General features: G+C 39.7%; 1 protein-coding gene across 1 annotated transcript in view; it reads right to left on the reverse strand.

The window, feature by feature from the left end:
• Nucleotides 1–2,357: 2,357 nt before the first annotated feature.
• The window catches only part of GALNT9 (polypeptide N-acetylgalactosaminyltransferase 9), a gene marked incomplete at its 5' end in the record, with an annotated part of 117,845 nt that continues 108,095 nt past the window's right edge, over nt 2,358–12,107 (reverse strand). The window contains 3 exons of the mRNA XM_008945567.1: nt 2,358–2,650; nt 3,352–3,519; nt 10,048–10,143. Of these exons, the coding sequence (XP_008943815.1) occupies nt 2,504–2,650; nt 3,352–3,519; nt 10,048–10,143 (411 nt within the window). The remainder of the gene's footprint in view (nt 2,651–3,351; nt 3,520–10,047; nt 10,144–12,107) is intronic.

The raw sequence follows: 12,107 nt of genomic DNA on the forward strand, positions 1-12,107 counted from the left end.
AGGAAAAAAAGCATGTGACATACTTGCTTCTGTGCAGTACAGTAGTAACTCTAGTAACTCTTTATACTCTACTAGCTAGGCATTTGATAGTTACACTGATATATAATTAACTGCAGCCATCTTCACGTAAAACAGTTAGCACTTACCCATTGGAAAGACTACAAATTGTGTGAATGACCTGGGATGTTACTTCCCAAAAAGTCACCTGGCAAAACCATCTTTCTCTTCTTTTGCCTTCTCGTTCAAGTATTTCAAGGACTAAAACTCCATCAGAGTCAACAAAATAAAAATACATCTTTCAAACAATTTAAAAAGGAGAATTTGTATCTGGAGAGAAGATGAAAAGTTACCTACAAATAAAACTCCTGTACAAAGTGTTCAACACCTGCTCCGCAGATGGTAACAATCCTTTTAAATTGTCTAATAGGTTAATATAAAGAGGTTGAACACAGGGCAACTGCTCCCAATCTATATTTGTCCTGAAGCTCCCTACCTGTTTAAGACCTGCAGGAAGATTTGAATAGCGAGCTTGTCCGTGATTTTTTACTGTATTGCTTGATTTATTAAAGGTGCTACCTCTCCCTACAAGTCTGACTGCACTGTGCAATGGAATGTTAGACATTTTTATATTTAGAATCTCATCCAGAGTTATTCTTTTGTATATATTCATGCATAACCTGATCCACAAGAGATAAGTAAAGATCAGCAATTAGCCACAAAGTCCAGGAGAATTAGCTTTGTATTACATCTTGTATACTGTGTCAAAAATAAAATTGGAGCAAAAGGTAGTGAGATGCTCTTTAGATACCAACCAGGAGTTGACAAGAACTGATGGATTTTGCATGTGCAAATAAATATTTTATTACATATCATGCCCTTGAAAAACTAATTTTGTTTCCATTCTCTTTTGTTCAGCATGCCTTGAAAGAGGAATGGCAAAAGGTCTTGAAGAAACAGATCACCAAAATTCATGGTATTGCAGTGTTTGCAATTACCTGGTTGTCTGGCTCAGTAAACCAAAACTAAACTTTAAAAAAAAAATTACTATAAAATATTAAACAGTGAAGTCAACAGACATCATCTCTCTCTCTCCCTCAGTATGACTGCATCTTCTGTAAGGAAAAGCTGTCCACCATGAACACACATCCAACGGCTGCTGATGTTGACAGTGGTCATCAGCTTTAACAGTCTCTTGGCTAAAGCCTTGTCATTGCTCTGGCTACCTGTGTACAGACCATGAACCACTGGGTACATTATTCAATTCAGGTTCACAAAGATGATGTGAATGGGTCAACTACAGTAAAATATCTATATTTCAGAGTAACAAGATTTATATATGCTGCCTAGCTCTTGCTCTAATTTGCTCCCTTATCACTAGGGTTTTTTTTGTTTTTCAAATGATGAAAAGACTTTGTTGGTTTCTTCAAGAAATTTGTCTAGACAGTGCTCACAAAGTGTATTTGCTCACATTTGACATTTTCACAGGATAGGTAACAAATGGAAGATTCAGGTTGTTCAATTCCACACATGGCACCTAAGTCAGTCAGCTTACTTTCAGAAATAATGGCTAATCCACCTTCCAAGCAGTTTCTGGAACAACACAACAGTGCACCTGCATGCACAGAACTGCAGGATGGGAACGTTGCACTTAAGTACTCGAGGCTTGTGGGCCAGCTGAGGCCTCTCAAAATTCATCCATCTACTAGGACATTTACTGCCTTGAAAGAGTTAAATATGCAAGTGCTATACTCTGATGCCTTTATAGCCCAGAAATGTGAAATGTGGCAATATAATGGAGCGTGTGTCTATTTTACCTATTCAACATTTACCTGTGTCTAACTAGAAGAGATCTCTAAAATGCTGCTTTTTTAACAGCTTGAAGGTTGAGAACCACCTGTAAACATTTGCAGAACAGTCTCTTTCTAGAAATAGAGACTCCTAAACAATCAACCTTGAAATTTATCTTCTATTTGTAGTGTTATTTACAGATCTTCTTGTTTAGTACAATGAACCAGGCATGCTGAAAAGGTTGGATTTTTCCAGTCCCCTTTTATACGAAGTACAATAAAAAAGGCACATGATTATTCACCATAGGAGTTGTGCACCAGTCAATAACTTAAAGCTAAAAAGCTACCCATCAGAGAACTCTCTTTATGAGGCAGTATTGGGGTCTCTCCTTTGAACTTGTCATACAAACATCAGTTCCTCTAGGAGAGCTTAAGGAACCCACTTTTCTGTTGTGTTCCCATCTTCACAAGATTTCCAAATCAAGAGAAAACTCTTGTTAAGCTTCCCAGGTCATCTACTGGATCAAGAAAGAGTTAAGTAGGGCATGTAGATGTCTGCTTTTCATCTTCTTTTTTCCTTTGAATGCCCAACTATGGAGGACTCTAGAGAGCTGAGTCCTGTTCACATTAATTTGCTTTTAAGACAAATGCCTTGCAAGTTATGGCACGCAGAGCAACGGAGAGGGGCAGGAGAGGCAGCTTCTCAGCCCCAGCAGTCAATGCCGGCCGTGTTTTATCCAGTTTCTAATCATCCATTTTTGCCCCGAGCACCTCTGTACGACTAATCTGAGCCCAAAATTTGCATCCTTTGACATTTCCACTTCTAGACAACGGCCAGTGTCTCTGCTGATGATTGGACCATTCTGAGAAAAAAGAAAAGGAGGATTAGAAGAAGGAATAGAAATGTGAAAAGACAAGAATAGTGCTAGATCTGTAAAACCCTAGAAAGCACTAAAGTGCTGGGAAGTTCTGCATAGATACAAGTGATGAAAGTCCCTAGAAAGTGCTAGAAATTCCTGGGAGAAGCTAGATAATCCACACCACGTGCCAAGACAGTTCCCTTGTAATTCTAGATTTAGGAATTGTTAGAAAATACCCCAGAAATCACTGGAAAATCTCCATAAAGCACTAGAGAATCCCTACAGACCCCAAGACACAGGAAATCCCAGAAACTGTAAGAACGCCTTTGAAAGCCCTAAAAATTATTTGAAAGCTCTAGATCTACACATTCCTAGAAAAATTTTGGAAAAATTACAGAAACAAAAAGACTCACTCAAAAAAAAAAAAATTACAACTATCTTCTTAATCGCTACAGAAATTGAGAATATGCCAAGAAAGGATAACTAAAACAATCCTATAAAGCACACCCCAAAATTCCTAGCAATAATATAAGAAATATTCCTGGATAGCACATGAGCTATGGAAAATATATCTATTTCTAGAAGGCATAAGGGGGGATTCTTAGAACAGTCCTCTAAAGACCTCCTTGTTTTGCATTAAATACCCTCTAGAGCAGCACTCCTCTCCAGTTTATCTCTGCAAGGCTTGCTGAGCTCTTCCATACCTGTGTGAAGTCCCAGAACCTCTGAGCTGGCCTCAGGACATCCTCACACTTCTTCAGGGTGGGTGTCCTGCCCTTGCCATCGTCAACGAGGCATTTGGAGTCAGGCAGGAAGGCCGTGGAGCCCAGCGGGCCCAGCTGCAGGACACCTTCCGAGCTGTAGCGGACGAGCTGGGCAGGGAGGAAAGGGGAGATTTCAGCTGCAGCCCCAGGGCTCCCAGCCATGGGACACAAAGCCAGCCTGTGGCTGCCCTCCCTGCCAGCTCCTGCCCCACACGCTCTCCAGGAGTCCTTTGACCTGCTGCGTGTTGGGGCTCCCCTGGTCTGGCACAGAGCTGCTCAAGGGCAGAGCTTGGGAAACTTGTTTTACCAACACAGCGTCTCTCCTTGGACACAGAATTCCCTTCTCCCACTCCTCTGCTCCCCACCATCCCCTCCCCACTATTCCACTGCAAAAGGGCAATCAAGAACGTGAAGTAATCAATATGTAAATCATACCCACTCAGCAGGAGTTGATTTAACAAGGACACAATGTCAATTTGCCATGCAGCTTGTTCTTAAGAGCTCTGTTAGAGGCTATTGATAGCAACAAGTCTAATTAGTTTTTGTAAACAAATGTTACTGAAAAAATCCAACCGTGCAACCAATATCCAAAAATAAGAGAGGGGAAAAAAAAAATCATGAGGGAAATAACAAGCAAATTCGCCAACATATGCTCCAGGCCTGCTTAATAAAGAATCACACTCTGATATTTCTATTTTGTGTGAGGCTTAACTGTGCTGCAGTTTAGTGATGTGGGAAATGCTACTGGCTGTAATTAGAGGCTACAGGTGAGGGCCATTTATTATTTTAGAATTAGAGTTTTTTTAATAAAAAAACTTAAGCAGACACAACCATTCATGTTAATTTTTACAGGTCTGTAATATTTTTTTTTTATCCTTGTTTCTATTTTAAGTGATGATTTCACTTGCATTAAGTCATTCACAGCAAAATGACCCCTAAGAAAAAAAAAACCCTTATGTAGAAGGTGAGGTAAAAGAAGTGGTTTCTTGTAATTGCAGCTTGCCAGAATATATTTCATCACAGTAATATTGGAGCAGCCAAGTGAAAATATTTAAGGACATAGAGTGTCTGTAGCTGGCTCTTGTCAATCAGGACTAATGGCCACAGCCAGGTCTGTGGTGGATGAGAACTGCTTTGCTCTGTTCACAGCAGCCTTTTTTTGGGATGCAGAGCGTGGCTGCCCGTTTGCCTTCTCATGCTGCTACGTTTTGGGTCAGAGGGGAAGGTGACACTGCTCCTTCTCCGAGCACCACGGGCTCTCTGGGATGGCACAACCTCCACAGCACGGGTGGGAAGGGACACAGCCAACATGGAGCTTGCAGGCTCCCAGGAGAGCAGGCAGCAGACACTTAAATCCACATCTCATGGCACTGAACAAAAAAAAGCTCTTCTTAGGAACACACTGGGGACTTTGAAAAGTTTCTCTCAACCCAAGAAGCCACTGAAGAACTGCTGGATGACAGCAGACCTGGAGAACACAGTCTTGATGAGGGCAGGCTGATTTCAAACCCTTTCAAGCCTCTTCCAGATCCAACTTTTCTCTACTACAATTTGTTTCAATCTGTATTCTAACAAAGCCTCAAAGCCTTAAGGGTGGTTTTAAGTTGCTCATATAGAAGGACAAGGTGCTCTGCCAGCTCACTATCACACTGCACTGAGATAACTATGCTAGCAACAGAGTCCTCCTTTATAAGCTGCAAAAATTAATAAGTAATCCCCTTAACTGTTGGTACTTTCTAGACAGATTTCAAACCATATTAAAGTGAAAATGAACAATGTTAATTTGTCAGCAAGCCAATACATCAAATCAGACATATCTACTTCTCACTTTTTCTGTGTTTAAATCCAGAATCATTACACCAGCATAATATTTTGCCTTCCTTAGCCCAGAAGTAGTCAAGTGCAGCACCCAGGTGCCAAGAGACTGCAAAATGGAGTCATCTACGTGACTGGTGTGTTGTGAGGCTGCAGGGTGAAGATCTGAGCCACCAAAAAAATGCAGTTATCACTCAGGAAATTCACTGCCTGTCTGGTCTTATTGCTGCTATATGGCTGAAATTACTTAACAAGAAAGGGAAGGGAGGTCTGAAGTGCCTGCCATTTATTGGGTTACACTGACCAGTGCATGAGCTATCATTAAGAGTCAATCAACCCCCTTCAAATTAGAGTCTAGCTTTCTACAGCCATCCTTATTAACCTCAGAAGAATCATGCTGGGAGTAATCATATCTCACTGGTGGTAAAAGAGCATGGTCTACTTGCTCCCAGTACCAGACCAGGTATGCTTGGATAAAGTATGTGTTCATTTTCCCACCCATGTGAAGCACAGAGTTAGGACAGAGCCTGCATCAGAGAAAGCAGAGGGACAACCACGAGGACACTCCTTGGTATGAACAGTGTCATTGTCAAGGCACTGTCTACACACATTAAATCATGACACTTTCTTTTCATAGTTACTTCTGATTTTAAAAAGGCTTAACACCTTCTGTGTTTTCAGAATATCAACAGCCAGAACTGCATGTGCTCTGCATCACAGCAGCCACATATTTTGGGAAAGACTTTGTCATGCAGAAGCCTGCCAGAGCAAGAACTACCTTTTCTACCATTTTTAGAAGTGGAAGATGCACTAACTAAACTAAACTACCTCCAATATTGAACGTGGCAGTTGTGTGACAGCTCAACAGTCAGAGATGTCTCAGTGCAGGAGTCTGCAACCTATGCAATGAGACAAATGGAATATGATGGGCTTAAATTTCCTAAATTTATACTTTCTGCCAAGAGTTCCAACAGGATTTAACTTCAGAACATCCCTTCCTGGTAATTTCCATTTCAAGTGGAACAAAGCACAAAATAACAGCAGGTAGTGGTCTGCAGGAAACAGTTACACAGGTGGGTCTGGTAACTTTCCACACTAAACATAACCCCTCTCACTCTTGCTCTGCAAACAAAAGGAAATATTTAATGATCCTTCAGCCCTGCAGGTTAAAGTAAGATGTTAACTGACACAGCAATTGAGCTAGACAGGTATTCGAAACAACTTAAAACTCCACAATACTTCTTGTCACAAGAGAAGCAGTTACCAAACTTGCAGGTTTGTTACAGAATCTCACCCACTGCTCTCTGCAAGTTGAGAAACTACCTTTTCATCCACCTGCTCTAAGCAATCTGACCTGCTACCCAGTGTGCAACTCGCAAACCACAGCTCTGCCAAGAAAAATGTTAAATACTGCCCTCAAGCAGCAGTTCAAGTAAAGCCTTTCATCTTCTCTTATTCCATCTGTTTGCATCACTGTGAGCTCCAGGAATCTGCACGTGGAGATCTCCTGTCCCCCTGCTTGATCTCAGTGCCACGGGGGCTCCGCTCTCCCAGCCGCCTCCGTCTCATGGTGTGAAAAGGGAAGAGAGGAGGCTGGAGCAGGAGGATGTTCACTGGGGCCCCTCCAGCCCTGAATCCCATTTGATTAACTTCTCTTCTTTCACGTACCATATAATCAGCTCCACATCACAGCGTTCAAGATGGACTCTGAGACAGTGAATATTTCTGCTGAGGCTGTGTAAGTGTTCTCAAATAGTTCAAAGGCTGCATGTCCTACAACCATCCTGAGAAGCTTCCACAACATTCTGAATGTGGGGGGTTGTGTTATTTTTTTTTTTCCTGAAAGGGATCAGATTCAAACTGCACAACTAATGAACACCTATAAAAATGACATTATTTTTTCTGTAAAGCAAGTTTTAAAATCAGCTTAGACTGACGCAAAATCTTGTCTGGATATTTCTAACAGCTTACTCTGGCTTAGCTCAAGTCAAATTCACTAAGCTAAACTGCTGTAAATTCAGGCTAAATGCCTTCCAGAGCATCCATAAAAGATCTCATCCCTGTTTGAATAAAGATATTTAAAAGCTGGTGTCATTCAAAAGATGTGATTTCTCATGATAAAAACCAGCCTTGAGAATACACCTAGGGAAAAGCATTCTGCTCATGGGGCAGTATGGGTGGAGTGATATTATTTTGCACTGGTAATGCAGGATGGCCCCATTCAGAGGTGTGAAATATGCAAGGGAAATAGAAGGGTAAGAATTAGAAGAAAAGAACATTTTATCATAGTTATCTTATACTTCCCTCAGCTTTCTTTAAACACTTGGCAAAGTTCTGTGGTTTCAGTGGAATCACATGTATACTAAAACACTGCTAATTTGCTGGTCAGAATTGAAGAATATGAAAACCAAACAAGACCATAGATGAATAGTGAGAGGTTTTCACAGCAGTAGGACACATCAAGCACCAGTGATAACCTACCTGGTGAAAATGAGTTCCATGTTTATATTCATTTATATTCAATAGGTGTGTACAACTAACCCAAATCTCAACTCAGTAAGGGTATTTCATGCCCTATGCTTGAGATGAAAAATGTCAGAAACTGAAAGCTAAACAACACTGACAGCTATGCTCGTACAGGCTGATTAAAAGAGGGGCTTTAAAAATGTTTATTTAATATATTAAAACACTTGCTGTCAACATCTTTCATGCTATGCGCTTGAATATCCTTGATTGGGGTTTGTGCAGCTGTGGTTCTCAGACTGAATTAATTTTGTAAATCGTGGTGAGATGATAGAAGTTTTCCAGCTGTGTAATCATTAATTAACTTGGCTGCATTTGAGTGGCTCCAACCCATGCTTGTCTGTGAAATACTCAACTTAGATCAAACATCATTGCTGCCTTCTGCTTGGTGTTTCTTACAGAATGAAAACTTTTTTCCTTTTTCCTTTTTTTCTTTTTTTAAAGAAAAAAGGGAAATGGAAAGTTCTGCAAGATGATTTGGTAGGTGAACTTTTTGCCTTTCCCACATTTTTGTAATTCTCACACACAGGGGATGCTTTAAGGGTTTGGGAAGAGTAACTTTCTCTTTTTATGTGCTTATACAGTGCTAGTAACAAAAGAGCTCTGACTTGTGGTTGTTATGAAAATGCTAGAAAGAGCTTTTCAGGCTTTTCCAGAAAATTCACACAGACAGGATACCGAAGACCTGTAGCAAAAATGAGCCAGAAGAGATTTGACTGGTCACTACCCAACTTCAACTTCTTGGGCAGTAAATATTTTGTGTAGTGTTATTTGGATCTGAGAAGAGCTGCCCGGTGTCTCGTCTAGGCCCCACAGTTCAAAAGGCAATATTTTTAGGCTATATATTTACATCTTACTAAAAAGAAAATGACCTGTTCCTTAATGAAAAAAATGGTCAGAGCTGGATGCTCAGAGATGAGCTACTTTATGTCCCCAAATTTACAGGAGTTAGTCAGGAGAAGCCAGGCACATCATACTTCCTTTCAAATAAATTCACAGTAACTCACACCCTCATCTATTTTCTTCTTCTGGAAGTCAAAGCATATTCTATGAAACAGGAGTCATAGAGGCAAACAAGGAGGTTAAGGACTTAAACTGCAAAATAAATTACAGTCAGAACCAGTTATTTCATTACTCTTCTCAATGCTAGCTTGTTGATGGGAAATGAGATGTTGCAAAGGGATTTTCTAGAAGGACTTAAATTTACAACTTTCTGGTCAGAATTAAATAGGAGCAAGAGACTGAACTCTCTCCAAGTGCCTTGACATCTCTAACTAGAGTCTTCTTGAAAAGCTTATTTACATCTAATTAAGCAACACTATTTTGTTACTCTACTCAAAGGCTGTTCAGAGGTTCCACAATGACCCTGCCAGAGGTGGACACTCTATCAGTTTACTGTCCCTCTCACTTTGCTCTAATAAGGTGTGACACCTCAGCAGCTTGCAATTAGGCACAAGAGGCAATATTTATATATTGTGACTCTCATTATGCCCCCACACTACGAGCCAGAACTCCAAATCCATATAAGTATGACTGAACTTCAGCCAATTCTTGGTCTCTGATAAGGTCAGTTTGTTTACACGTGAGGCTGTTCATATATGTAGTTTTGATACAGCTGTTATTTCAAAAGAAACTAGGATTGCATTTCATAAGAAGCTCAAGTCCTGGGTTTAAATAATAACCAATCTGTATTTAAAAAAAAAAAGGTAACATAACTATAAGCATGAAAAGAAGAAATGTAACTTCAGACATCTGTAAGAAAATAATAATATGAACATGGACTGACAAAAAAAAAAATCTATTTTAGAAAAGTATTAACTGAAAAGATATTCTTTATTCCCTTTGAAGTTGATGTTAAATATGTGTTTAACTTTTTGCCTGCTTGGGGAATCGTATCAGCAGCTTGCTAAATCATTTCTGCATAGGAGCCTATTGGAGCAAGGAAGAGTTAATTTAAAGAGGTAGTAATCCTAGAATAAGTCAAGCCATAACAACAAAAGCTGCTCCCTCACACAGATTGTCCAAATTAATTAACCTTGGATGGATGTCTGTGTTATTTACAATAAATTACCATGATTCTTCTGTTTTCCTAACTAGCATCTTCAATGTCTAGATTCACATGCTGAACAGCCTTGGAAAGGACATAGAGAAAGACTGCAGTAAAGCCAGATGCTTTCCCTTGCATCTCAGGGACAAACCGCCCAACTCAACTCAAACACACAGGCTCAAATGCATGACTTTTTGGAAAAGTCTTTAGGTTGAAGGTTTCTCATTAATTATGGTATTTTAACCATTTACCTGAGAGGACATTCCATGGCATGGATAAAGGATTGCTTTGTCATCCTCTTCAGCTCCCTGATCTAGGCAGTAGCCACTAGCTTTGCTGTTACGCACCTGCAACCAGAGCAGAAAGAAAAGAGTTGTGTTAGAAACCCACCTGCAGGGTGCAAGTCCAGCCCAGTTAAACCTTAGCTCTGCTCCAGCTATGGGAGCAGCTAGTACTTAAAGCTGTTCTCTGAGAAGCACATGCTTATTCTCCAGGTGTGACAGTAGATGCCAACAGTGAGTTTACTCCAGGAAAAGACATTATTTGGACGACCTGCTGTCTCTAGAGACCTTGGGTCAGAGTTATATTTTTAGCAGTTACTGAAGGATCAAAACCCCACAGAATTAACTCTAGGAAACCGAGGCCAAATTTTGCTCCAATTTACCCTTGTGTAAATATAAATTTTGACCCTGTATGTTCAGAATGTGACTTCACCAAACAGCACAGGAACTACCCAGGATCGATGTGGGATGTGGCACCCTTTTGTTAACTCCTGTTGCTGACATAAGAACAAAAACAGCATGTGAAAAAATTTAATTTGATTTGAAGCTATAGTATACGGTTATGTACAAAAGTGACATAAAGCACACGGTTGTGAGAGGATAGAGCAATGATGAGAAGCATTGGGAAGGCTTTCAATACATTTAAAATGTGAGTTCAGAAATCCAGTGAAGTAAAAAATTCATGTGCCTCCCCAGAAAAAAAGAATTTTCAAGTCTGTAATACTGGGCTGGAGCTCTAATGAAATCTCAGGCCTTTCTTTCTCTTCAGGCTAGAAGTATTTTGCACATTTTTGGATATAACAAAGAGTTATACAGGTACATTAAGAAGTTATTTAAATGGGCATTTTAAAACAAGTCAGTTTTGATTTAGACTGTGAAGTATTTGGACACTCCCATGATATAGAAATAGCTACTGCATAACGTGTCAGAAAAAAAAATCCATAAATAATCCTTCATATTACAGTGTATGAGCATAACAGGGAATCTGATTGGATAAGGGGGGTCACCAACAGTTAAATTTCAGGAGGTTTATTTTATGACTTGGGTACTATAAAGGCTAAAGAAGATGAAGACAGCTTTATGACATGGCTTTAAAAAATGTGAACTGAGTTGCTAGGAAATATATTTTTACTACTGTTTCAATCTGTTTCACATCTACTCAATATATTTATTTTCCTTTAAAGTCACTAAAATCCAGACATCTTTTCCTCCAGGAAAATAACCAGAAGAGAAAGTATTTAATAACAAGTTTGATGTCATTCAGGATGAAGCCTCTAGTTTTTTCATTACAGGCATGTAGGACTGAAAGGGAGCTGTGCCAGTTTATACTAGCTAATAGCTTGTGTGGCTCCATTTTATTATAAATTTTAATGAATTAGATACTTGCATCACTAAACTTCCTGTTTGACTCAAGAACCTTCTATGCAACCACTCAAGAGAAACAAACTTCTTTTTAGAGGCCAGCTTGCTAACCGTCTGGTATAACTGACACAACATTGGCAGTTCTGCCAATGTTCTTTGCTGTTAACAGCCTTCTCAGAGCTGACAGTTACTAATAGCTCCTGTTGAATTTACTAAATGACTTTCCTCAGTTACTGCCAAGGATGGTTATATTAGGATGCAAAGTGATATTAGGCAATAAAACTTGCACTTTGTATCAATAGCTGAAGTGCCTGACTTATTTTTATATGAAGTCAGTCGAATGGAACAGAAAGGAAAAAATGTCCATTTTTTTGTCTTGTGTGAAAATATATTGCCTTTGGATTTGACTGTAGTTCAAGTAGACAATTAAAACAGAATCTTAAAAAAATTATGCAGCAGGAGAGCTCCTAGAACGTCTCCCCCGTTCACAGTGACAAGTGACAGCAGTCTTTACATTACAGGCACATGCTACAGATTTAAAGATTTACAGAAGGCATGCCTGACTTCTTTAAAGACTGGGGTCAAATGTGGGAATTTTGATTGGTTCACAGAAAAGAAAGAAATGATCCAGACTTCTGAAGTGAACTGAAATGTCTACACATTTCTAA

The sequence above is a fragment of the Merops nubicus genome, unplaced genomic scaffold (genome assembly GCF_000691845.1).
Source record: "Merops nubicus isolate BGI_N331 unplaced genomic scaffold, ASM69184v1 scaffold8438, whole genome shotgun sequence".
NCBI lineage: Eukaryota > Metazoa > Chordata > Aves > Coraciiformes > Meropidae > Merops > Merops nubicus.